At 44.4% G+C, this 26,959-nt stretch overlaps 1 protein-coding gene across 1 annotated transcript in view; it reads left to right on the top strand.

Moving 5' to 3' along the window:
• The first annotated feature begins 6,802 nt into the window (after positions 1 to 6,802).
• The window catches only part of EPHA1 (EPH receptor A1), a 34,258-nt gene continuing 14,101 nt past the window's right edge, over positions 6,803 to 26,959 (top strand). The window contains exons 1-4 of the mRNA XM_054653259.2: positions 6,803 to 7,194; positions 10,289 to 10,356; positions 21,937 to 22,212; positions 23,862 to 24,252. Of these exons, the coding sequence (XP_054509234.1) occupies positions 7,128 to 7,194; positions 10,289 to 10,356; positions 21,937 to 22,212; positions 23,862 to 24,252 (802 nt within the window). The 5' untranslated portion in view covers positions 6,803 to 7,127. The remainder of the gene's footprint in view (positions 7,195 to 10,288; positions 10,357 to 21,936; positions 22,213 to 23,861; positions 24,253 to 26,959) is intronic.

The following is a 26,959-nucleotide window of genomic DNA, read 5'->3' as shown; positions in this document are numbered from 1 at the left end:
AGGGGATTTGTTTCTATTATGGGTAAGGAAAGTTGAAAACTTGGCAAAAGTCCAGTTTTAAGAGCTAGGAAGACATTTCAGTGTATTTATTTTCCCTTGACAAAGTCATGTCATAACATTCTGTCTGTTTTGGCTTACATGGAAAGTGAGTCCACCAGCCTTTCTTTCTTTCTTTCACATTCCTTAAAAGCTTAGAAAACCTGCAAATAATCCTATATTTACCCAAATAGATGGTTTTTATCCTTTGATCTGAAGCAGGAAGGTGAAATTAATACAGCTATTTACGATAATGGAGTTGTAAAATGAAATGGATGTGGGCTTGTAGCAAACCTAGAAAATAGATGTTAATATCATAAGGGTGAAAAGTTGTCAAATATTTTCTTTATTAAGAAAAGGCTTCTGTTTTTGATGTTTATTATGAACATGCCAAAGGAGCAATATTTAGTGTTATTACTTTACTATTAACATATTTTACTATTATAAAGGCTAGAATGCTATAGGAGTTTCTCTTGCAGATATTTATAGATAGAAGATTTACAAAAGAAGAGAGAGGAGTCCTTCCTGAGATTGTTTTTTACTATTATATGAAATTATGTATTCAGAATATAAAATCTGATACGTTCTATACGATATAAAACAAATATAGTCCACACCCCCGTAAACAAGCTAATGGGAATTAAATATACTTAAATAATCTGCCATTTCTCCACAGAATTAAACATTTCTACAAGCTTTTTATTTATTAACTTAGCTGTTGCACAAGCCTTCAGTTTCCTTTAATGGATTGTTTCAGGAAGCAACCAGTAATATAGGACAAAAACTAATCAGGAGACCAAAGTGGAGCTGAAGAATGAGGTGAAGCTCCTGCCAGCTGGTTGGTTTCAGAATTAGTTTCACCTTGCCCTACAAGTACCTCCACATCAAAAAGCTGACTGAAGGTGTTATTAATAATTCCAGCACTGTATCCCTAACCTAAAGCTCTTTGGCTCTAAAGATCCTATTGTGCTCAGTTGTCTTCCAAGCAAGTCCAGGAAAAAGAGAATGGGAAGGTCGATACCCACCCAGTGTGTACCTTTGGCTTTACCTGCATAAGTGCAAGAATATGAGACAGTCTGGTTTTACAAATTGGTATGTGAGGATGTAAGACCGTCTGGTTCTACAAATTGGCATGTAAAGTTGAGGGAAGACCTGATGGCTCAGCAGCATATGGCCTCTAGCCTAGTCACTGCTGAAAATCAGGTCTCCTAAAATCTGTGTAGTGTTTCATTGTGGTTTTGCTGTACAGTTGCTCTCAGCATTCATTTCAGTTTTCATGTTTTGATTTAATTAATGAGTTCAAGTTTCAAAAAATCAAGTGGGAGGCTGAACTGAGAATAGACTTGGCAGTGAGTCGGGAAGATGTTAACATGTTCAATGCCCTCTTTCCACCTGCAAGGTGTCTGCTTCAAATACCTTCTCCTGGTGTCCACCTTGATACCTCTCAGGGAGAATGCTGCTTGCTAACACAGTGAACAGTGGAAACTATTTCATTTCTGCACTGGACAGTAACTCTTCAACATCAGGATCAAGCTACAACAGCAACAAATATAGGCAAGCTTCTTGTGTTTAGATTGTGGAGGCAACTGTAATTTGTTAAGAAGAGGACCATAAAAATATCTTGAAAAAACATATTAGAAATAGACATAAAAGCTTTAAAATATTTTGTTGTAAACCCCCAGAAAAAGAAAAATTTATTAACTCACACATTCACCTGTAAGAGCAGAAAAAATAAATTTAAAATCACACTATCTAAGTGACTTGTGGTATGGCTTTTTATTGTATATTAGTAAAGCCTTTTCAGTGTCAGTGAGAAATTTCCATGCTTGAACATAATTAATCCAGGAGGGGGGAAGAACAGCAGGAAAATATGAAGAAATTACAAATTACAGGGAGGTATGTGTTTGCCATGCAGAGGTTACCATTGCCATATTTTGAGCTTTGATTCAGCTACTAAAAATATTATAATCTTACTTTTCTATAATGTAGTGGAATAAGTCATCAGCATTTCCCTACTAGAAATAAGTAATCAGTAATTTCTCTACTAGAAATCAAATTTATCTGGGTCAGATTTTATGTTTATCACACATATTCTGTTGTGTCAGTAATGCTCAAAGAGAAATTGAATCCTCTCATGAAATCTTAATGCCACCAAGATGAATAAATATCTTTAAAGGTGGCCAAGAAGAATGTGCTCTCCAAGAGGAGTGTTAAGTGTAGAACTGCACTTTTTGGATTTCTAATTATATAATGTGCTGCAATAGTATAATAGAAAGTAACTAACTCTTGTGACCCAGATTTGTACCACTTAGGGAAGTTTTATGATTAGGAGAATGAATCAGATTCTATGATGACTTGGTTTTCATTGGTTTCCTCTTGTCCATACAAAATGTCACACCTCAGCCTAGGCGAAGCCCTGTTTGGCCTGGAGGCAGCCGGGACACATCTGGGGCTCCACAGCCGCTGGACCACGAGGGGGAGCAGAGCTGGGCTAACACGGCAAGAGAGTTATCGCAGGTAATTTCTGCGGAAAAGCAAGGTCCTCCCCCTCATTTGCAGGATGGTGTAATAATTTAACTGAGCCCTGTTTTGCAAGCCAAATAAGAGCATGGCAGACCATGGCAGGATAAGCTTATCCAGAGACAAAAGCCAGCAAGCCTGCAGTTCAGGCAGCAGTGCAAACATGCTTCTCTGCCTGATCAGGTGTCCAACCAGGGCATCAGCAGGTAGAGAAACACCTATTTAGTGTGTTGCTGATGATCAAGTAAGTGGAGTTTTATTCAGGAATACTGGGCTTCTTCTAGTTCATGTACTGTATGACATCTCTGTCAGGTGGAAGATATATTTGGGAGGCTACCCTCCTGTTTTGACTGCAGCCCAAGTAAGGAACTGTCTACATTCCTGGTGGAAGAAGATGTGATTGCTCATCCACCAATGATGAACTGAATGAGCAAAAGATTGATGTGGGGAGGGATGACTGGAGGTCTTTAGCCCAAATACTTGCTCACTGCAGGGTTAACACCAAAACTATGTCAAGTTGTTCAGGGCCTTTCAGGCAAAGCTTGTACATCTCCAAGGGTGTTTATCTCACATATGTGAGGAAGAATAAGGGAGTGTCCCCTGCTTCTTCTGTGTATGAAAACTCAGATCTACGCCTTGTCTCTATCAGCTTCATTCATGCCCTTGCCCTTGTTCTTCTTCTCAAGGGAGAAAGATAACCAGCTTGACTACTTGTGCAGTCAGATCCTCAGGTCTCTAACACAAGGGTGGCTGCTCTGTGATCCAGAGGACCTACTTGTGCTTCTTCGTAGGAGTTTAAAATATCTATTTAAAACAAAATCTGAGTTTCTGAATGCAAAATGTCTGTATACAAAACTAATTTAACAGCCTAAACCACTAAATGGTAGGAGTCTGTTTTCTGCAGAAAAACAGTCTGAAGTCAGCTGTTTGAAATATTCTTAGATAATTGCTGGTGGAGTAGAGCCAGAAAACCTTCTAAGATAAACATGAAAACACTAGAATATTTAACTGTGGTCATGCAGGTGAGAATAAGGGACAGAAAGCACAATTTTTTATACAGGGAATAAGACATTCATACAGAGCATATCTTAGGCTCTACAGAGCTGTCATAGATTATTTCTAGAGTTGTAGAAATAGTGGATAAAAGGAGTGAATCAGAGACCACAGAACAAGAGCAAGTTCCTCCTTCTAACTGAAGCTCCAAAATGGATTTGAGGCACTGGAAGACCTATAATGTATGTTACTATGCTACCTTACTGAAAGCCAGTTCAGAATGCACAGATTCAAGTTATCAGTACCAAAGGGATGCTTTGATAATTAGGGAAGTCATATCAAGTGAGAAACTCCAGAGATTATTTCTAGGTTCTTTTTCATTCATCATCTGTAAGGACATTTAACAGCACAATGGTGAAACTCATTCTAAAATATGAGGAGCAGCAAACACAGTAAACAATTTGTAAGAATCATATGAGACAGTTCTGTCTGAACTGCAGTTCAAAAGAAGCACGTCCCGACTCAGCCTTGGGAGCGCCCTTTGACTTTCCCAACAGCACATCAAAACAAGACCTGGTGCACAGCCTTCCTCCTCACTTCCCTCACCACAAGCCCACATAGCTGTAGGAGGAAAGCCCAGGTGTGTTGTGTAGTGGTATTTTCCAGCTGGATACCTAATCACAGTGATACTCAAAACAAGATTCTGGGGAATGGAAGGAAAAAATGTGCCCTGCAATTCAGAAATACTCAGAGGGCCAAGAAAGAGAGGATGAGAATCAGCCCAAAGACATGCTGAGAGTGAGCTGAAAAGACACAGTTACCTTCTTAACACAAGATGCATGCCAGAGATGGGATGCTCACTGGGAAGCCATGAGAGTGAGAGGCTGTGGAGATGTAAATCTAAATCATAGAATCATAGAATATGATTGTAAACAAGACATAAAAAGATTTTTTAATTAAGTTCTTTCAGTTTTGCTTATTTGTTGTTTGTTTGGGATTTGTTTGTTTTAGTTGTTTGTTGTTGGTGTTTTTGTTTGTGTTTTTTTTACAGTCAGAGAATTAATTTTGCCCAACGATTTCCAAAGACAAAATCCAAACTTGTGATGCACAAACAGAATAACAATGTCAATGAAATAGTGAATATGAAAATGCATGTGTGGTACTCACTCTTCTGGCTAAAGCCTCTGTGGATATTCCCTCTTTTTCCCTTTGGATCTGCATTTTGGGGTAGAGGACACATGGGAAAGCAATCTTGCAGAGCTTTTACAGGTATCAGCAAAGTTCTATGCATTTTGTGTTTTTACTTCTGTGCGCTCCCACTTGTTTATAGATTTTCTTCAGATCCTGATCCTGCTGAAACCTTAGACTGTATTTTGTTTCACTATCATTGTACACATTCTGACTGTCAGCTGCCCTAGGTGATCTCCAATCTGAAAAAACACAAAGCAGTAAATACAATTTCTGACCACCATTATCTGGAAAACCCCAATTGATCCCCATCTGCCCACACTATGAGGGGGAGAAAAAGAAAGGAATTTTTTTTTAGGCCACGTTCTCCAGTAAGCCCTAGTAAATTGCTTCCTGCCTACTCCTTAGATCAGATGTTCCGAGTATCTGCACACCAGTGAAATGGAGATAGAGCCTCCCAAGGATTTTCACTCCAGAACTTGTCACTTCTGGGATTTTACAGATGCAAGCTCTGTTAGCCCTGAGGAGCCAAATGTCAGACCTCGACACTGATTTTTTGTTCCTGAGGAAGGACATGAGCTCCTGGCCTGCCCTAGAGCCTTATCCTCCAGTTGCAAATGGTTCTTCTCCATTTCATGTCTATTTAGGCCTTGCCTATGTCGTCCCATCACAGAGAAGTCAGCTGTGGGTCTGTCTGCCCCACTGCTACATCATAGACTGAAGAAGGCACAGAACTGTCCAAATGAAGCCCTAAATGGACACATTCCCCCACTACAAACTCAAAGTATGTGTTGTGGACCAAAAAATCTTACATGACTCCTGCAATGGGAGTCATTCAACTGTGGGGGAAACATAGGCATAAAAGTTTGGGACTTAGTACTGTGGACTGATAAAGAGAACTTTAGACAGGATTAAACTGTAACAAATTTAAGGTACAACTACTCTGAATGCCATTTATATTTGAATTATTTGCGCCTATATTTTACTTCATGTGCTACGCAAAATTTAAAGCTTAGTGTTGTAACCATTTGTTCTGAAATTTCTCTTGCCTATGTTCAGACATCTTGGGATAGATCTTGCTTTCTCAAGATGTAGGCTTTGAGAACCACAGGATTCACTGAAAGATTAGATGCAAGGGCCCTCAGAGAGTTCACAGTCCCAAATGCTGCTCGGAGCAGGGCTGACTCCAGAGGTGGTTATATTGTTCATGGCTGTGTCCTGGCAAATCTGGAACACCTCCAAGGGTGGAGATCCCCCAGCCTCTCTAAGCAACCTGACAAGGTCCTTTCTTTAGCCTTCCTTGGGGAGGAGGAGGAAGAGAGCAGGAGGAATGCAGCCGTACAGCAAGTGTAAGTGCAATAATACCATCTGTATTTTACGGGGAGGGGTGTAATAGCTGTGTATGGGTGGGAGTTACATCCTTGATGGATGCCAGAAGAGACAGAACAAAGGCAAGTTCCTTCATATTTATGTCCCTCAGGAAGAAAATGAAAAGTCCCATGAGGTCTTCTTACACAGAGAAAGAATCCTTCTAGTTTGCTTCCTCTCCCATGATTTCTTTTTTGCTGAAAAGCAGGCACTGTCCATCAATGCAGAGGAGCATACTAAATGAAAAACAGTACTTCTGCCAGACAAAGTGGTATCGCTGTCGTTCTGTGACATACTTGGGAATGAAACAGGCCACTGTCCCCGTGTACAGATGGATTTCTTAAACATATTAAGTGAGGATGGCTCAGTGGTTTTAGCCTCATTATCACAGATCACAGAATCACAGAATGGCTTGGCTTGGAAGAGACCTGGAAGATCATCTACTTCCAACTGCTCTGCCATGGGGGTTGGAACTAGACCTTCCACTAGACCAGATTGCTCCAGGGTCCCATCCAACCCGGCCTTGAACACTTCCAGGGGTGGAATAGCAACAACCTCCCAGGGCAACCTGTTCCAGTACTGCACCACCCTGAAGAATTTCTTCCTAAAATTTCAACTTAAAGCCATTGCCGGGGCCGTCGGGACCGGGAAGGATGGCGAGGGCCGCCCAGGAGGTGGCAATCGGGAGCCTCTTACGGGAGTGGAGCAAAGGTGGAGGGAGGCTCCCAGAAAAGAGGTGGCTGCCTTTAAGGTGGGTTTATTTGCCTGCCAGATGGGAAGTCTGTGACCAGCCCCTTAGAACAGGTAAAGGCAGTAAGGCTTCTCCACCCACTCGCCTTGATCTTTCATCACCACCGTGGGCCAGGCGGGCGCTTGTGCAACGTGCGCGCCGCGCTCGGGAGGCTGCGGGAGAGGCCCATGCGCTGCCCGCAGCTGCCCGGGCACGGAGGCCGGAGCCGGCGGGGGCTGCGAGCCGGGCCCCCTCTCCGGCCAGCCTGGGGCTGAGCACCTGCAGCGGCGGCATGGAGCCCTCCCTCGGGCTCCTTCTCCTCTGGGCTCTCCTTCCTCCCGAGGCGCACGGCAAAGAAGGTAAGCGTGGGACCCGCCGCCGGTCCCTCTGCCTGGAGGGCTGGGCTGGGGCGCGCAGCGAGCGCGACCTCGCTAAGGGGCAGGGAACGGGACCTGGCCCACGCGTCTGGGGCTCCGGGGACACCTCCGAGGGACTGGGGGGTCAGGGAAGGGCGGCCGCGTGTGGGGGGACCACGGCCTGGCAAATGCCATCCGAATCTCGGTGGCTCAGTGAACGAGCCCAGGTTATGTTCTCGTCCTCCTTCACCTCCTCCTATTTGAAACACAAATGCCTCGGCATATCCAGTGATCCAAGAGAATTCTGCCCCTGTTCCCCTCAAACAAGGGCCTTGCAGATAACAAGTTTAAACACAAACTCAGAAAGTTTCTCCCCTCCTCTGGCAACACCCCCGCAGTTTCCTCAGGAAGCCCTCCTAGGAGTTAACCCTTATGAGCAAGCGGACAGTCATTTTATCAGAGTCTTTTATCTACCCTACTGCTGGAAGACAGAGCTGGGCTTTAAAATTTCCTCTTCCACCTCTTTAGGTTTCCATGTTTCCCTTCCCTGTACCACTCACTCCCTTTTATTAAATGTAGTGATTTTTTTTCCTTCCATCTTGGTAGTTGCACAGTAGTTATGAAACGTGGGAGAATGGTAACTTTTAATAGAGAGGTGAGGGAAGTGTTTCGGCTCTGTTTCCTACCTCCTCCTGCAGTCAATTCCTGATTAGGGACTTCTGTTTTGTACAGCAAGAGGTGTTGGGGCTTTTCCATCCCAAAGACAGTCCTCCTTCACTTCTTTAGGCTCTGGATTGAGGGGACTTTGTCATAACTGGCAGTTCAGCCATGGGCTCAGCTCTGATTCTGCGAGTGCTCAGTGATCTTTTAAATGGTCCTTGACAAACACGTTTTCACTAAGGATCCAGCTACGTGATGGATGCAGCTGGCAGATGTAGTGGAGAAGGCCAGCCTGGGTGGCACCGCGCAGGCTTCGGGTTCCAGAAGCGTGTGACCAGTAGTTGGCAGTAACAGTCAGGGACCTGTCTGCCTGCTTCTCCCCTATCTCAGCCATCTCATTTGGGCTGTGTCTGTGATCCACTCTCCCTTAACTTGTCTGTCAGGGAAACAGCTCATTTTCCAGGCGTCCTCTCTTATCTGAAGCCTTTCTTCTTTTTGGGGACACCTCCTCCTCCCCTGTGGCTGGACAGCCACGTGAGGCTCCTGGCAGCAAAGCTGTGGAGCAGAGAGTTAGTAGTCCCCGAGAACTTTATTCCTCTGCTTCTGTAGTCTTACTGACTCAATCATCCTTTCCGTGGAGAATCCCTGTTGTGGGATTGACTTTGAGAAGTACTTCTTGGCGATGGGCTTTGTCCCTCCAGTGGGCACTCAGCAGCTGAAGGAGCTGCCATTGATGGCAGTGCAGAGCATGGCACAAGGGCTCTGCCAGGTTCCTCTCCTGGCCACTTCCAAGTTCCTTTCCCCTTGCTCTGCTAGAGCCATGCAGCCCCTCTCACTTCCACATTGCTGCTTCAGTCCTGAAGAGGATGGGATGGCAGAGATGTTATCTGGGTGATGGTTCTGGCAAGACAGGCTACCTCACCCTCTGAGCTTTTGGAGCTAACCACAGAAGAATATTATCTCAAATAAAGAGATTGAGAGTAGGGGGGAAGTGAATGAGGAGCCTTGTCTGGACAGGGAGTCTGTGGCTAGGAAGGTTTTGCCATATGACCATACTGTGAGCACTTGGAACTTGCAAAACCTGGATTCCTGCTTTTCCCTTCTCCCAATCCTGAAAGGGTGTTTCAGAGGTGAGAACAGCAGCGCAATCCCTCTTATCTCTCATTCTGGGCCCACAGCCTGCTTCCTCATTCCACGGGACTCTTGCTGATCTGCACTTTACACTATTACTTATAGTTGGCAGGGAGTATTTGTAAAACAGTCAGATGAGGGGGAGGAAACCTGGTTATTTAAATGCCATTTAAAAATCTCCTCACTCCTACCTTTCACCCCCAGATTCTTTCCTGAGATGTTCAGAAACGACCCCTCTGAATACACCCACAGGAATCTAAAAGGGAATCCACAGAATTTTTCCTGTTTCCTATGTTCCCAAGCTGGGACTTCGATAGGTGCACAGAAGCCAGTAGTCTGTTCTGGCAGCACCGGCAGACCCAAAGGCAGGCACGAAGCTGCACATCCCACAGTGTGTCTTATGCTAACTCCTCTGCTTTCTCAATGTTTGCCTACAAAGTGACACATTTTTAAACGTGTCTTCAGATCAAGACTTTAGGCCAAACTGTGATCGCGTTTTCAAATTCCTTTGAGGGCTAAAAATGAACATACCAATGATTTTCTCCTTTGTCACACGACTCCAGGAGCGAGGCTTAAAGCAGCCGTGCAATTCCGCAGGAGGTGGCCATGCTATGGCCGGAGCCATTACTCTCTCTTGATGTCCCGGCCAAAAAAGTCGGAAGGTTGGGAGAGGGTTAAACGATTTCTAGGCCATCGTCAGCTGGTGGACAGTCTGAGTTAGAAGTAGGAGGCTCATCAATTTGCACAAGTGGTGCATCTCCGGGCTTTTGGGTACCGTGACAATGGAAAGTCCCTTCTACAACTTCACACTGCCTCTGTACTTTCCCCCTGTGTTTCAAGTACTGAATAGTCCCTCGAGGCGACACTGATTGATCTTTTGTGTTGGTAATTTATTTGATTGCCTTCCTCTTCAGCCGTTTAGTTTGCTGCCTTCCTATTTCAAGGAAAGATATGTGTTCAGCTGCTAATGCCGGGTACCCATTTGAATAGGCTTCAGCCTCCTTCTTCCTTGTTGGGACAGTTTTAGGAAGTGATAAAATTTGTCAGGGTTGAGGTTTTTGGATGTGTATAGGAGGGGGTCTCATATATTAGTAAAAACTTTTAACTCCCGACTAACTGCCCTGTCTCGTATGTTTCCTTCCCTCCTCTAGTCATGCTTTTTGAACGTGAAAGGTTTCAAAGGATGGGGGGGGTTGAGAGAGGAAATGCAGGCTTTACCTTCTTTGACAAAACAAGGATGAAACCATTCTGTGGGCTATATGAGTTGGGTCACCGATTTATCTTTTCCCTCTCTTCTGGTTTTCAGTGGATCTACTTGACACAAGCACTGCACAGGGTGAACTGGGCTGGCTTCCCGACCCTCCGGAAGTAGGGGTGAGTACCCACATTCAAGGAAGGGGAGCCACTGGCAGTACTAAATGATGGAAAAATATAATCCATGTTGAAATTTCAACCTACCTCTGGAAACTGAGCTTCTGAGGCCCCACCCCCTCCTGGACATTTTAGGCTTTATAAGTCTCTCTCTCTTCACCTGTGCAGCCTCACCCCTAGCCAGCTTTTTAAGGACTGATGCCTATTGACTTCCAGTATGATTAAACATAACCTTGAAATATACTGTTTTCATGAAGTAATAAAGCAATGAAGAAACATAAAAAAAATCAAATCATCCCCCAGTTTTTCATTTTGTCATGCTGCACATAAATCCAATGTCTCTTTTTTTCCCCAGGAAAATAGGCAGAACAAAAGTATTTCTGTCTCAGTCTCTCAAGAAATTAGAAACACATTATAGGTTTTTTAATTCAGCAGCTGACTGAAGAAATAACTGTTAAATCACAGGGCAGCAATCTGCCTGCGTGGGTGGGCTGCAAGATTCTCGGACTTTACACCAAGCTGTGGTGTTTGGTCCACACAGCTGACAATGAGAATTTCCCTTTGTTTTGTGACTGTAAAATTGAGTTGATGGAAGTGCTTCAAAATGTACTCCTGAAACCACTGCAACAATGGACCACAAAAGAGAGCTGAACTCTCAGCTATTTTTGTGCAAGTACAGCTTTTTTGTATGAAGCATAGTTGGGCAGTCTCTCTGGGGTCACAACCTACATCAGTGAAGGTGCTTCCTCTGTAGCAGCGGTTGCTGTGGGAGTGGTGGAAGGAAGGCAGAAAGAAAAGGGAATTTAGGGACTATGCTGTGGTAGTTAGCACATATGTTGATACGCAGTTTCAGTTCTTCATCCGTGCTCTTGTGTTTGTAACAAGTCCCAAGCTTTCCAATGGAGAGTCTTCACCTTTCCTGCTCTAAAGCAGACCTGGGTAGAGCCTGTTCCTAACTCATTTCCGTGACTTTCCTCTGTAATGTGCTGTGGCTGGTTTAAATCCACCCGGCCTCCTCCTCCTTCCCAGCAGCATTGCTGGGTGAAGTAGAGGCAGAAATTGAGGTTCTCCTGTACTGGCATAGCTGCATTTGTTTCATTAGTAAAGCTGTTTTGGTTATTATTAGTAGTATTATTATACCCTGCTCAAAACAGGTGCCCTAGTGAGACATACATGTAGATCATGTTTTGCTCATTGTTCCCTTTGTTGTCTCATCAACTCTCTGTGTTCTAGGCTCCAGGCATGTTCAGGAAGAAGTTTGCTTCTTGAACAGATTGAACAAAACAACTGAAAGTTGTGTTCTGAAACCAAAATCTGATAGAAAATAAAACCTTTATTACAGAACATCTGAGTGTTGCACAGGAAGTCCAGAGTTGGCAAATCCTTCTGCTTGTGCTACATACTTTTTAAAATATGTATATTCACAATGTAATTGTTACTGAGAATTGTTGGAATTAAGGGGAACATGGCCTGAGAGAAATCAAAACTAACAGATCAGGATATGGATGGCTGATCAAACAACAGAGGATGAAGAATAGATCCATTGACTTCTCATAAGCAAGTCTTTTGAGGAGATTTGTCTAATTACATAATTTCCCAATAACTGTTAGGTGGAAGTCCGACAAATTGCCACAAGCAAAAAGGGAACAATGGCTGATTCTCTTGTGGTGAGAGCTTTGAACAGGTGTTTCTGAAACCATTCCTTCAAAATGAAGAATTAAGTATGTTCAAAAAAGAACGGAAATGAATTCAGAACATTTTTTGACAAAAAAGGGCCAAGATTAGTACTGAATAATCTGACTAGGTTGATTAGTAACAGGCTGGAAACGTCTGAGCTGTGTTGCACACAGAGCTGAAGGGTGTACTTCATGTAACACTGCTACTTGTAGCTAACCTCAGATTCCGGAGATCTCCCATCAGTGAGCTGGATTTGTGTCAATATACTTATCGCACAGAGGAGGAATTTGCTGTGGGGAATTTTCATGCTTTATATGGACAAGGCCCCCGAGGCATAGCTCAGAAGAGGCTGGCTAAGTCTGTGGAGGCAGAACTACACCTTTGTTTTCTCCTCACTTGTAGCCAATGACAGAGGATGAAGTGGCTTGCCAGGTGTGGTTGTTCCATGGTCAGACCATGGCTGTATCCAGGGCAGACAATGCTCCCATTAACACACGGGCTCAGCCTGAGAACACCACTCAGTTTTGGGCTGAGCTTCTGTACTTCAGAACTTCTGCACCACATTAGCCAGCATCTTGCCTAAGCTTAAGGGTAGTCTTTCAGTGAAAGTCTCTGTACTTTAAGTAAAGGGTCTGTAGAGTTTTGTTTGCTAAAAGGTTTGTGCTAGCTTGCTTTGTATTAGCTATTTAGAAAGGGTTTCACTTTAGGCTACTATTGGAAACTAGGCTTTTAAAGAGCACACCGTAGTTCCTACAACCCCCTTTTATCTACCTTACCCACCCACCACTCCCCTCCTCCAACATATTCCTTGATAATTCTTTTTTGGCTTTGAAGTTCTGCCACAGCAACACCAGGTGGGCATAGAGAGGTGTGTTACAGTACTAGTGGAAGATTTCCACCTTTTAACATACATAAGAGAGCCAATGATGGCCACTTTGAAGGTGGCAGGAGTACAGGATTTGCTTACTCTCACATTTCTTAAAGACTCCTCATGCTGCACAAATAGCCTAGCTACCTGAACTGGTTTCAGATACCACTGAAACTTCAAAAAGGACCTCTCAAATCCAATCATGAACAAATTCACTTATCAGGCATAGTGGCACTGCTTCTTGGCAGTTTGCAAAATGACATTATAAAAAGTTATTAATCACTAATTTGCTTTCAAAGATAATTGCATCAGCTGTGAACAGATTGTGATAAGGAATTATGCTTTCCTCTTGCATTTTGCTTTTAACAGACAAGGCCCTAAGCCACCCCAGCCTGGCTTTGAAGTCAGCCTTGTTCTGAGCAGGGGATTGGAGTAGAGAACCAAAGGTCCTTTCCCACCTAAATCTTTGCGTTTTTGTGATAATTTAGAATTGTTTGTTCATAAGAATTCTGAGTTTAAATTTTTAGCAGAGGCACAAAAGGTCCTCATGATTTTATGTTTTGATTATTTGTCATGGTTTTATGTACTATCTATTCCTATAGATTTCCTGTATCAGTTTATATACACCTACAATACAACATACTGAGCGATCCAATATTTGTCTTTAATGCTGTGATTACCTCACTCCCAGCTTGTGGGCCTATCTTGAAATTTTCCTCTTATCCACAATTTCCAATTTTTGTGTATGTGAATAGTATTTGCATAATCCAGTCACACTCCCATAAGTATGTGTGACTACTTAAGTTCCAAGCTATTTGTGCTGGAGAATGCTGCACACTGGGCTTCTCAATATGACTTTCTCTCTCTATATTGTTGAATGAATTGTAAATTAAACACACTTCATTTTTTTTTAGCTACTACATTTTCTTGGGAGATGTGCTTTCACCAGTCTTTGCTTGTAAAAGGGTCCCTTTTCACAGTGACTTCATTTTTAACTTGGATGTATGTTATTTCAGGAATCACATGAACTCCACTGCTGCCAAATTGTGCCATATTTATTACATATTAAAAAGTTTGGCAAGGCTCAGTTCTCAGCTGGTAGCTGCTTTGTGGAGCCTATTTTTCCCAACTTACATTCCTGCTTGGATCATAGCATTATTAAAGCTTCCCAATGACTTTCTTAGTCTCCTTTCCAGGCTGCTATTGTTCTCAGTCTTTTATTCACAGTGGGGAGGAGGACATAATTATTTTCCTGCCTATTCCATACTCTTGCTTTCTTCCACACATACTTCAAAGCATTGCTATCAGTTTCAAGCTTTCTACCAGTTTCCCAGTGTGCACAGCCCTTGATCTGCTCAGCTTTCCCAAAGTCTACTTTCAAACAAGATTAGGGACAGTAACGCCAGTGGCCTAACTGGCATTAGTACACCAAAGGCTATCAATGAATAGCCACTAACTACAACTATTGGGGCTCCAAAACCACTTGAAAACTTTGGGAATTATGTGTTTCTTGTTCAGGAAAAAGAGTTCTGAGTTCTGCACCTCATGTTCCATGGAAAGTTTAATTATGATCACAGCAACCGCCAAAGCTATGTGAATACAATTTGATTAAGCCAAAAAAATCAGTTCTTTTTTTTTTTTATGCTGTTGTTGTCCTATTAAAGTCCAGGCATAGTTCAAATTCTACACTGATAAATTTTTAGGTAATAGACTAGATCAAGTACCTGTGACCTGTCAGCAACTTCTATGTCACTGACCACACCATAACATTTGCATGCCTTCAGGTTCTAGCAAGGTGAGGTTGTGTTCCACCAGACTCAGCGGTCCCAGATTTCAGTATCAGCTGATGGCTGCTTTCTGTTCCACCACTTCTTGGTCACGAAGGAAATGGTGCTATGGGGCACACAGCCTTCAACCTGCAAGCAATTCCAGCACAGCACTCCTATCTCGTTAAACCTGGGCAGTTCACTGAGTCAGACTCAGTGATCACTTAGTCAGACTTGATGATCTCTTACTCAGATAGTCTTACTTGGAAGAGTCTCAGCCAGTCAGCTTCTTGTAGCATCCAAAGGTGGTGTGAAAAACAGCCATCAGAAAAGCTGTTCTGTGCACTTCTTCCCACAACTGTTGTTCATGCATGTCCTTTAGGAGCTAACTCAGAGGAGTGCCATCACCTCTGAAGCTGGAGTACAGTAGCAGTGCACACCTCACTGCTCTCAGTTAAGTATCAGGCATAGGGGATTAGCTCCCCTGAGTGAACAGGATCTGTTTAGAAATAAGGGAAATATGCTTAATAAAGTCAACAACTACCTGGAAATGGGAACAGCTCTGGCTTCAGGGTTGTATCCTGACATGACCTGCTGCTGTTGATCTGTGGACTGGTGGAGAGATATTTGTTATTGATATCCTGTTAATTGAAAATTAATTATTTTGTGTCAATATGGGAGAGGAGGAAAAAATTGTTATGCATATCCAGATATGCTTTACTCAGAAGCATGAGAAGAAGGGAATACAAACCAGTGAGATGAGAACGAGTGAAGTGTAAATTAATAGCTGTAGGGAAGGCCAGTTGAGCCACCAACTAGGCAGCCTAGGAAGGAGTCACTGCCAGAGACCCAAGTAACAGTCTTGGCCAGTGCACTCAGTGTTGTGACCTGAAGGGCAGAAAAGAGCACACTGTGAGCTGAAGATGCTGTACAGCCACGACATTCATCACCACCGCTGCTCAGGCACTGGGGTGGTGACAGCCCTGTTGCCTGGCAGCTTCAGAAAGCTGCTTCACTCTTTTATAGCTGTTGAATGAGTGGACAAAGTTCACTGAACTTCCTCATGTCAACACAAAAGCAGCACAAGTCAGCTGGAGCTTGGAGATTAACCTGCCTATTGCATGGTCCTCCAAGAAGACTAACAGGCTATTTAAAATAATAATATTAAAACCCAACCAACCAAACAAACAGAAAACCCAGACAAAACAACTTCTATTATAATACCAACTAAAATACTGGTGAGTTTGCAGGCAAGCAATTAGAAAGAAAAAGCTTTACATCTTTTGTTGCCTGTTGTGTCCTTGAAGGATGAACCTATGCTTTGAACTGTGATTCTCACTATCTCAGAGGCAGATCTGCAGAAAAATATTCCCATGATTTATTTCTCAAAAGGCTATTTCCATTGTTTCCACGGCCTAGTTTCTGGCTTCTCTTTGTTTGACCTGAATATTGCCAGCTCCTCACATGACTTTCAGGCTGCCATCTCCTGCAGCTTCTTTTCTCCAGGCAAGTTTGATCATCATCGTCAAGGCATAATTAGCCCATCCCTGTGTGGGATTCCACCTGATCCATCTTTAAAGGAACTTATACAAACAGAGCAAGTATTGCCCATCACCATCAGACTAATTTCCAGCTTCTCTGTAAATACTAGAAGTACACTTGACACACCATACAAAACCACAGCTCACAATATAAAGCCCTTTACCTTGAAAAAATGAAAAAAAAATCTCTTCTATTTACAACGGATCCTATGCAAAGTAATGCAAAAATAACACAAGAGCTAACATTTGCTTTATTGGTAATATCGCTTTAGCCATGAATTCTGAACTCTTAAGATGCACAATCTGATTTTTCACTCCTGTCCTTTTTGTAGTTATTGGTACTGTTAGTGAGTGATAGTAGAAAGAAGTGTTCCAAACCAGCTAGGTGAAATGTTGGACTAGAGTATCATTATCACTCATCTAGCACCATCTGTTATGACCAGAACTGTTTTCGTGCAAGACCTTAATGTGGTCAGGCAGTTCAGAGAATGAGCAGACAGCAGAACCTGGGTTTGATAAACAGGTTCTGTAATCGATGCACTGGCGCTCGGTGTCCCACATGAATACCTTATCTTCCCTTAAGAGCATGAGTACCAGTTAAATAGAAAGGACATGGGTGGGATGGAGACCTGCGTGCTAGTGCCCTAAAGAACGAGTAATTACATAATGGAGTTACTCCTCCCTGAAAATAACCAATGGATCATTGTGGGGAAAAAATGTATCATCCCACCCATAAAGATACTGTAGATAAGCAAACATCTCTTCTGTGTTCAGTTGTGTCAAAGGCTCCGTGATGATGTGATGAAATTAAAATTGCCTGACCATAGCCAAATGATCAAAGAAATAAGAGCAGCCTCAGCTGTTCTCAGATTTAAAGTTACAGGACTCATGAAGTGTCTAGATGTCACCACGCTTCTTTCATCATCGTCATCTAAATTGTCTTCCACACCAGCAAAAGAACTTCAAAGACTATTGAGAAACTTTCAGTAAAGGGTCATAGAAGCTTCAATTCTAGAATACACCACTGTGGTGATGCTATTTTTAGTTGGCTGGTCTGGCTTGCCTCCTGACAAATTTTTGTCAGATGTATTTCAACTGAAGAGAAGATCTTCATGTATTAAAACAGGTGCCAGCAAGGTGCCTCTCTTGTCACTGGCTTTCCTCTGAGGAAACTACACTATGATTGTAGCACAGCTGTAATTACCTTCAATGCTGAATCTGTTCCAGGAAGGTTATTTGGTCATGGTAGCATGCAAATGCTATACTATACAAAAATCAAGACACTCCACAGGCAAGATTGCAGCCAGGGAAAGGGGATAAAGAGTGTTCCGCGGCACATGTTTTCCTAGGTGGTTTTAGGCTTGCCACACCAGTGATGTATTGTTGCTGAAAAAGGTTGCTGTTTTGGGGCCTTGCAATTTTTCTTCAGGAAGAGATTTAATGGCCTCTCAATTCTCTTGAAAATTAAATGAGATTGAGACACACTTACTATGCACGGGTACACTGTAGCTGGCTTTATTAACATAGCTGGTCTTTTCTTCTTAGTGAAATTTTCTAACCCAAAGTTAAACAAGTCATTAGATTTCAGCATATGAACTCTTTGACTTTTCCAGTAGGAATTCTTATTAACTTTTCCAGTGGAGACATGCATCTTAGTTTAGTAACTTTAAGCCTACTGGCTAGCCTTGCCTAGCTTTTGCTTCTGTAAGTCTCTTAAAAGTATCACTGTGCCTTTCCTTGGGGGGCTGCAGACCACAGATTGGAAGTCACTGTGCTGAGGTAATGTGAAAGCAAATGAGATAGAGGTCACAGCAGGCAGGCAGGCTCTTTTTTGAAAGGAGACAGGCAAGTCCCTGGCAAGCTGGAGATGGAGACAGTGTTCTTACTGCGAGTCACAAGCTCTTATGACTCCAGTCTCAGCCTACAATTTGCAATACTGTCACAGTCTGCTGCCTCTGCCACTGGTAGCCTACCTCTCCATTAGCAGGGATGAAATTTGTACTTGTCAATGTTAAAAGCTTGTTTCCTTCCTTTTTTTTTCCCTACTAAAAAAGGCTAAAACCAAAAGAGACCACTTCATTGATGCCTGTAAAGCCTGAGACAATGGCTCCAAGGTGTGCAAACTGTCTCTTATACCTGATGGTAAATCCTAGGAAGAGTAGCCCACAGGTACTCTTCCTGTGATGAAGGAATCACTGCTTGTCCTAGATAGGATCCTTGACACAAACCTAATCTAGAGAAGGCTTATTATACAGAAAAAGCAGAGTAAGTATTCCATAGGCTCCAGATCTTCAAACTGTATAATCATTTCAGAGTCAATAAAGGCAGATATTAAAAGGCACATACTTTATCTTATCTTTGGATTTTTATTCACATGGCAGACCAAACCAATACTGTTTACTACAAATATCTACTGGTGCCCTTTCAGGTTGACATTGAAGTCATTCTGAATGGCCTTTATAAAGACAACTTTCTTTATATGGAATCAAACGAGGAAAGTTGCTTTTCTTTTTTCCGAACTTGCAGTGTTTTGAGGTTACTGACATAGTACCTTTGCTTTGAGGTTGTTTTTCACTTGACTCTAATTGCTGTGCTGGAATAATTTTGCTCTGTATTACACCACCACACCAAGATTTTCAAGAACAAACCTCTGGAAGTAGGTGCCTGTGTTAGTATATGGAATTCTGAGAAGCACAGGAAACCCGTTTGTTCTCAAATTCAATGGCTATGTACTTAGACTTCTTAGGAAGCCAAGCTACTAACCTATGGCACTCTCCTGAATGCATTGGCATTTGTTTTCTTAGTGACTTTTAAAGAATTCTGAAAGATTTAAGAGTTTGAAGACTAGTTTAAGGACAGTTTACACTCTAACTTAAAAAATAAGAGAGTTTAAAAGACATTTTAAAGAATAACATGCAAAGACTTCAAGAACTCTTTAGCTTGCTTGGAGAAGGGAATTGGACTAGATGATTTTCAAGGGTCCTTTCTAGCCTAAATCTTTCTATGATTCTGAATCTCATGAGAAAGTTTTCTCTCACATCAAAAAACCACAAATTCACTCACTGCTAAAATAAGGAAGTCTGACTAACACTGTTCTCCACTTCTAGAAGAATGTTACCTATTCTATGGTCAACTGGAGTAAGGCAACAGTGTCTGGAATGAAGTGGGTAAAAAGTTATATTATCAAAGGAGGTTGATTCAATGTCATTAGCAGACAAACTGCAGAGGCAAGTAATTAATATTGATTGAGCCAGACTTTACCACACATGTTTATTAAGAACATTACATTAAAAGTCAGAGGCATACATTTTGATTTTGCAGCAGATTCTTTGAGGATGGGAGACAGTTGCCTGGCAACTTCTGGTCTCATCACCCTTTCATTAAATGTTGTATGTAACAGTTTTCCTCTACTACTTTGAATTTAAAAGCTTCACTGAATAATGAAAAGAAGTCAGAAGCATATTTAACAATAGTTCTGTATTGTTAGCATAAATAATATCCTCATTTTACTTCCTTTACCCATCAGCAGTAGAGTCTAGAAAAAACATGTCTGACTCCCTTGTTATTTCTTTGCACCACACTGCATATGAAACTGTGCAATTGTCAGTGCCAAGCATCTTTGCCCTGAAGAACTGAGTCTGGAAGAAGCTGGGCTGAGCTGCGCTAAGAAATACAGGAGTTAGCAGTTGGATTTTTTTTCCAGCAGTATAGTTTAAAGGAATTTTTTTGTTGTTGTTGCTGGAGTTGCCACCACTGAAAATAAAACTTTGATCCTGTATCATGTAAGTTTTGAAAATGTATTTTCTTGACAGGCACCACAGCAGCTTTCAGTGAGACATGCAAAAACCACTTTCTGGTGACACTTGTCTGTGGTACTGCCTTGGGATAAACTGCTAATGGAAAGTAGTCTAACTCTCAGCCTCCAAATGCAATTATGCTTTCCCCAGGCAGATGCGCATTGAAAAATGCTTCTAAAAGCCAGTCCTAACTTTGGCAGTGTATGAAAGCCAGCTTGCTCTTATTCTCCTTCCTAACTTCTTTTCTTCTACTTCAGTCTATTTCAGGATGCATTGTAAATTCAGTTCTGTAACATTTTCTGGAAGGTTTTCAGTTAAAGACTGCAAGAGGTCATTAAGTGATTGTCCCTTCTGCTTGATCAATTGTGATTGATCCATCAGTGTCTTCCTTTGTTTTGCTATCATAAATCCTTTGACCTCCAGTGAGTGAAATAAGTGTAAATCCTGTGTGCTGCAGGTCTACACCAGCTGGATCAGATTAAGAGGGTGGGGTAACACTGGGGATTAATTATGTGGAGAAAAAAGGGAACAAGAAGGGACACATAGACACCATCCCCAGAACTTCTTGGGAGGAGACTGCTAGTATGCACTTAGGTAAAAGGCTGAAATCATGCAGATAGGAGCTTGTGCTATCAGCAGGACTGGCTAGTTTGGAGAAGGCTCTCCAATACTTTTCAGAGTGGGGCTGTGTAGGAGTATATTCTAAGTCATGGCATAAAAGCAGAACCTCTTTGGCACTCTGTGGGTCCATCTCTTGTATTCCACTAGCAGAGTGACCTGGTCTGTAGGGAGAAAAGCTGTTGTGCTGTGAGCACAGGAGATGGTGGTGCTGAAGAAATGTGTGAATCTCATGCTCAGCCCATGAGATTTGACAAGTCTGGAGTAACTCAGAGACTGAGGCCTTGTTTAAATTGCATCTTAACCTGGGGTGTGATTTAAAACCAAGATGCTTAAACTTGTGCCAGTACTTATGTGGGCACTTGTTTCAATTTAATTTGATTAAACATTTAAAGCATAATGAGAAAGGCAGTCTTAGCATTGGAGGAAAAAGGATGTAAGTTATTTTCCCTGTGGACAAGACCTTGCTTTCCAATTTTTCAGTTCTCATATGTGAATTACTCAAAAGTGAATGTTCTTTGCATTTTGTATCTGACCTGTGGTAAGGAAAGAAAAACTAGAGCCACCTAAAATTTGGCAAAAGCAGATGTTAAAATCAGTATCAAACTTTATTAGATTCATGCAAATAGTATAAGTAAGGTCATCTAACCAGCTGGGCCCGTGTCCTCCTCTCGGCCATTATTTGCTTGGGGAAGATGCAGAACCTTAATGCAATATGAAGTCAGGAAAAGCAGCTGAGTTTTAATAGTTAAATTAGGTTTTGCAAAATATCCCACTTAAAGAAGCGTGAACTCCAACTTAATGAGTGCTTGCTCTAGAACAGTCTTTCTGCAATTTACCTTTCCATTATGCCAAGCCATCTTTTCTCTTACTCCCAAATGCTGTGCATTATTTCCAGGGGCAGATAATAGTCCTGGTGTGGTAGGTCCTACTGTACACCCTGGATGTAAACTGTGGCAGAGAAAAGTGGTCAACACATGGAAGTAGTGGGTCTTTTTCTCAATCTCCAAGATAAGGCAGTGCATGAAAGAAGTAAACTGGAACCAAGGTAGGATGAAAGGGATGTAAAAAAGTCTGTGTAAGTCAGATTCTAATTGCAGGATCCTCTTTGCTCCTTATGTGCAGAGTTTAGGCATCCAAGGGGCTCTAGACCAGATGCAGCTCTTGCTGAGTGTGAGACTTTTTAGCTGGTAAGGCTTTGAGCCCCGAACCCTGTGTAAGAACTGATTTTTAGGCAAGATTTTTGTCATATTTGAAGTGAAACTTATTTCCCACACCTGTCTAACAGTATGTGTTTTCTTCTCCCCTGGGAGCAGTGGAGTGAAGTGCAGCAGATGATAAATGGTACCCCAATCTACATGTACCAGGATTGCAGTGTGCTTTCCGAGGGTGACACTGATCACTGGCTTCGCACCAACTGGATTTATCGGGGTGAGGCAGCCTCCCGCGTTTATGTGGAGCTAAAGTTTACTGTAAGGGACTGCAAGAGTTTCAAAGGTGAAGTGGTGACCTGCAAAGAGACCTTCAATCTCTATTACATGGAGTCTGAACAAGATGTTGGGATCCAGTTTCGCCGCCCGCTGTTCACCAAGGTCTGTATTGCTGGGGGTGAAAACTGAGTCATATCTTTCAGCTTAAACTTGTCATATCTTTCAGCTTAAGCTAGGTGTGTCTTGCTGGCTGGGACAGGCCAGGAGAACCAGCATGTGGGGAAGGGCATGGATAGTGTTGTCCTTAGAGTAAACTTTACCCCCGGTGCCCTCTGTGATGCTCAGACCAGTCTTTGCCACAGGAGGCATAGGAGGTTTCAAATGACATCAGACCTGTGTTCTGTGTAACCTCTTATTTAACCAGACACCATGTAGGTAAGGATTCTAAAGGGTTGTGACAGGGATGGATGGTTACACCAATTTTTAGAAATAGTAAAGCAGAGACCAAAGGAAATTTGCTTGCTTTACGGAATAAAACAAGATTAGACCAAGCAGAGAACAGAATCCAGTTCAGGTCTCAGTGGTCCTGATTATTTACTCTGATTGCCATGAGGTATAGGGTCTTGTTTCATCACTGGAGGTGATGGCTTGCTACAGTGAAGTTCTCCCTGGTGTGAAGGTATTTAGCACTGCTGTATTTTACCTGCTGTTTTCTTCAACATTGTGCTCTCTTGCCATGGAAACACTGGAATTGCAGAATAGAGAAACTCTGCTTTTTTTTTCAGAGTAAATTCTCCAAGCCAATTCTGTTCTAATAGAAGTCACAGACCTGAATTATTTGATGCCTTTTCCTTTGCAGTTTAAATGGGATGTGATGGAAACAAAGAGTAGTAAAGGCCACCACAGGCAGAGCAGAACTCTGGTAACTGATTCCCCTCCCTCCCCAGTGCTCCTCCACCTCCCCTGCAGCCTACAACATGAATTTGTGCGATACCTCCACAACTCCTAAACATGCCTTATGATCCCTGCCAAATGCAGCTTCTCTACAGAGCCTTTCATCTCCAATCCAGCTACAAGGAGTGGGTGGTGTTGTACAATGGGAAGGGGCCTGCGGAGGAGAGGATCAGTTATTAGGCTCTCCCACCAAGAAGAAAGGCTACCCCACTTGCAGTCCAGCTCTTCCAAGTCACAGGGTGTCACAGAGGCCTTTCCCATTTGCTCAAGCATGGAAAATACCCTCACTCACTCATTCACTATTACCCTTTGTTTGCAGAGGCAGTGGGAATGTAAAAGCATGGGAGCATTTTTCACCCAAGTACCTACTGTGCTGAAATATGTTGAGTGCTGCACAAGGAGCACCTTACAGTAGATTATCTGAACTGCAGCAACTACAGCCTAAAAACAAGTGGCTGTAATTCCCTGGTCGGTTTCAAAGTACAGCTCTTGAGTGGTGTTGTGGATTTACTACATGCAATTTGCAAACAAAATTTTTATGACAGAAAAGGGGCAGTTCCTGAAGACCTCTGAAATCAGAGACTCGGAACACAGGGTACTGTAGAAGACCAGTGAATGACTACAAAGCAGTTAAAGGAGATGATAGATGGAAAGTACAGAGGCAGGAAAATATGCCCACCCCATTTTTAACACATCTTTCAAATGCAAAGAAAGCATGCAGTGCAGTGGCATTAGAAGTAGTTGACTAGACAGCCTCTAAAAGGCCTGAGTATAAAAAAGGCCTGAGAGGAACAGGTATCTCAGCCGCTGTGGCCTGTTCAGATGGTAAAGGTGTTGTCTTTCTCTTTTTCACGTAGCTCAACACTGTGGCAGCAGATCGGAGTTTCACAAGCAGAGACATCGAGTCGGGGGCCATGCAGCTGAACACAGAAGTGTGCCCCATTGGGAAGCTCTCTCGCCGGGGCTTCTACCTGGCTTTCCAGAACTCTGGGGCTTGTGTAGCCATGGTGTCTGTCCGAGTGTATTACAAGACTTGCCCGGAGGCGGTGCGGGGCCTGGCCCGCTTTCCAGAGACGCTGGCAGGGTCAGAGGGGCTGACAGAAGTGCCTGGGGTCTGCGTGGAGGACGCAGCTGAAGAAGTGGGCTCTCCCCCCAGGATGCACTGCAGCACTGACGGGGAGTGGCTGGTACCAGTGGGCCGATGCCTTTGTGCTGTGGGGTTTGAGGAAGTCGATGGGAGCTGCGTAGGTGAGTATGCAGACACTAGCTGTAGGCCATGGGAGAGGTTCCAGAGAGCTAGAGATCAGAGTATCCGTAAGCAGAAAGTGGGATCAGGAGAGTTAGTGTGGTCTACCTGTCTCTTGCCTACCCTCTGTATCTTATATCTTTCCTTCTCCTTTCCTTCTCCTTAGCTTCTCTTTTTCAGTTGGGATTTTTCTCCTCATGTGTCAGGTGTAAGACCTGCACACACCTCTCCACTCCCTCTTGGGCTTCATCCAGGACCTTTCAGCTCTGGAGCTAGTTTCTGCGAGCTGTAACTATGTGATTGACACTGACTCACTCAACAACTGGTTCTCAACCCTTGAACAGCAGCCTTGTTCTCTCAGGGCAGATGGGTCAGACACACAGAGCAGGGTATGTGTCCCGTGACTAGAAAGCTGAGAGGCAGAGGGGACAGGTTTCTCCTCTGTCCCTTGTTCTTCTTGGAGTGGGATGGCTCTTCTGCCATGGGAAACCTTGTAAAGCATATTGCGCAATAGTGTGGTGCCTGCTCTTCTGAAAGAAGAGCAATTAGTAAGCAAAAGAGTCACCAGGGTGCTGGAGTCACAGCAAGCAAGGTTTGTTGGAGTAAGAAGCGCAGGGCTCTGCCTTGGCTGCAGAGGGGACAAGATTCAGCTTCTTAAGGCAACTTAGTTTGACATGTGTGTTGTTTTGGGGGATATGTATTACTGCAGGGAGAGAGGTTAAAGACAGCAGATCTCTGCTCTTGTTGCCAAAGCTGTGTGGCACAAGGCTAAGGCCATAGGGATCCACGCAGTGCTCTCAGATTCAGCAGGTGCCCCGTGTCTCTGCTTTGCTCTGCTACAGGGAGCTGGTGTCTCTATGAAGCTGCACTGCTTGCTGCTCATTTTGCTTGGGGAGCTGGAGAAGGTTGAAGCACAAGATCCTTGGCCTCCTCCAGCAATCCCCTCTCCTTGCACAGCCCAGCCAGTTTTTCCACTTAGGTGCTACAGAGCTCTCCCCGCCCTCCTGAGAGCACTCCTCTGGGAAGGGGCAGGGAAGCTGTCATGTCTGGACAAGCCTCGACTGCTATCGCAGCACAGGTTCATTCTACATCTGTGCTTTCATCCCACTCCGCCCAAGTACAGCTGCAGCCAGAACTATGTTTTGCAGGATTAGTAAGGACTGGGGAGGTCTCCCAGGAGAGGAAGGGAAGAGGGGAGAACCTAGCAGGAGTAGGGAGAGGTACTTCACAACCAGAAGAGTGTCTTATTGGAGCATCAGGGGAGAAGGTGAATGCAGGGGGGGATATCTTAGGATCTGCTCCCTCAGCAGAAAAGACCAGTCTGTGCAATGGACTGGGAGTAATCCAGCTCAGGATAAAGACTGAAATCACAGATTTTACTTTGTCCTCAGAACAGAGGAGGACTTCTTCAGACATGTAAAGTGTGACAGGATGGAAGACCTGGCAGTGTCATTTTGATTCTGAGTTTTGCCTGGAATAGGGAGCAAAAACAAAAGGGAAAGCTGCACCTTTACCTTTTAACAGGGAAAAGAACCTGACCTCTGTTACAGGACAGGAGACAACAGACAGCCAGAGGATCAGGTCCCCTCAATCTCTCAGTGAATTCCCTGCTGTATAAAGCTCTGCTGGGTTCAGAATGGCTCAGCCACCTCACAATCCCAGAAAAGCTGTGACTGCCCCAAAGCATTCAGACTTTGCTGCCCATAAATGCAGAGCTCGTGATTAACTTCCTCAACGGTGTAATTTGCTGTGCCGCGGCCTGTGCTCTGGCTCCTTGCTGGGCTCTGCAGGGCGGCAGGTGAGCCGAGCTCCCCGCCAGCCCTGCTCTGGTGCCTGCAGCCTTCCCGGCCTGGCTGGCAGCTCACGAGGGGCACCTGCAGGAATAAGGAATGAAGAAATAAGGAATGAAGGAAGCGCCCCAGCCATCCTCTCTGCCCTCTGGTGCTTGGTGAGCAGGCCCTTTCCCAGACTGGTTTTTCCCATCGTGCAGCCCGGAGCGGGTGCCCAAGGCCCGGGCAAACCGGGGGCCAGCGGGGCTGGGCGGGGGCCGAGGCTGCTGGCTGTGCGCCCGCCTCCCCTGCCCCCGGGAGGGCCGCGGGCAGCCGCCCCTCCACCTCCGCACCCCCAGGGCAGGGCGGGGGGAGCCGGGAGCGCCGTCAGGCCCCTCCGCACCGCCGGCCCCAGCGCCGGGCCGGGCCAGGGCCGGGGCCGCTCCGCGCCGCCCCGGGGCGGGGCCGGGCCGGGCTCCGCGGGCCGCTCCCGCCCCCTGCCGGCGCAGCCAGCTCGTGTCCCCGCTGCTGCCCTCGCCTCCTGAACGTGTGTGTCCCTTCGAGCCGAGCACCCCGGTGTCCCCGCTGCTGCCCTCGCCTCCTGAATGTGTCCCTTCGAGCCGAGCACCCTGTGCCGCTGCGGCCTCTCTGCCAGGCTGTGGGCTCCCTGCAAAGCGCCTCTCTGCCGGGCTGTGGGCTCCCTGCAAGGCGCCTCCTGCTTGGAGAGGCTCGGCACCGCCGGTGGCACAGCAGGTGTGGGCGGAGGGCTGGAGTGGCGCTCAGAGCTGGAGGAGCAGAGGCACTTCTGGGGTCGGAGTTACCTGTTCTGGAGCACAAGTCTTATGAGGAGTGGCTGGAAGAGCTGGGGGTGTTGAGCACGGAGGCTCAGGGGACACCTTATCCCTCTTTACAAACACCTGAAAGGAGGGTGTAGCCAGGC

Source organism: Agelaius phoeniceus, chromosome 2 (genome assembly GCF_051311805.1).
Source record: "Agelaius phoeniceus isolate bAgePho1 chromosome 2, bAgePho1.hap1, whole genome shotgun sequence".
Classification (NCBI taxonomy): Eukaryota; Metazoa; Chordata; class Aves; order Passeriformes; family Icteridae; genus Agelaius; species Agelaius phoeniceus.
The sequence above is the reverse complement of the archived record's forward strand: the minus strand, read 5'-3'. Positions and strand labels throughout refer to the sequence as shown.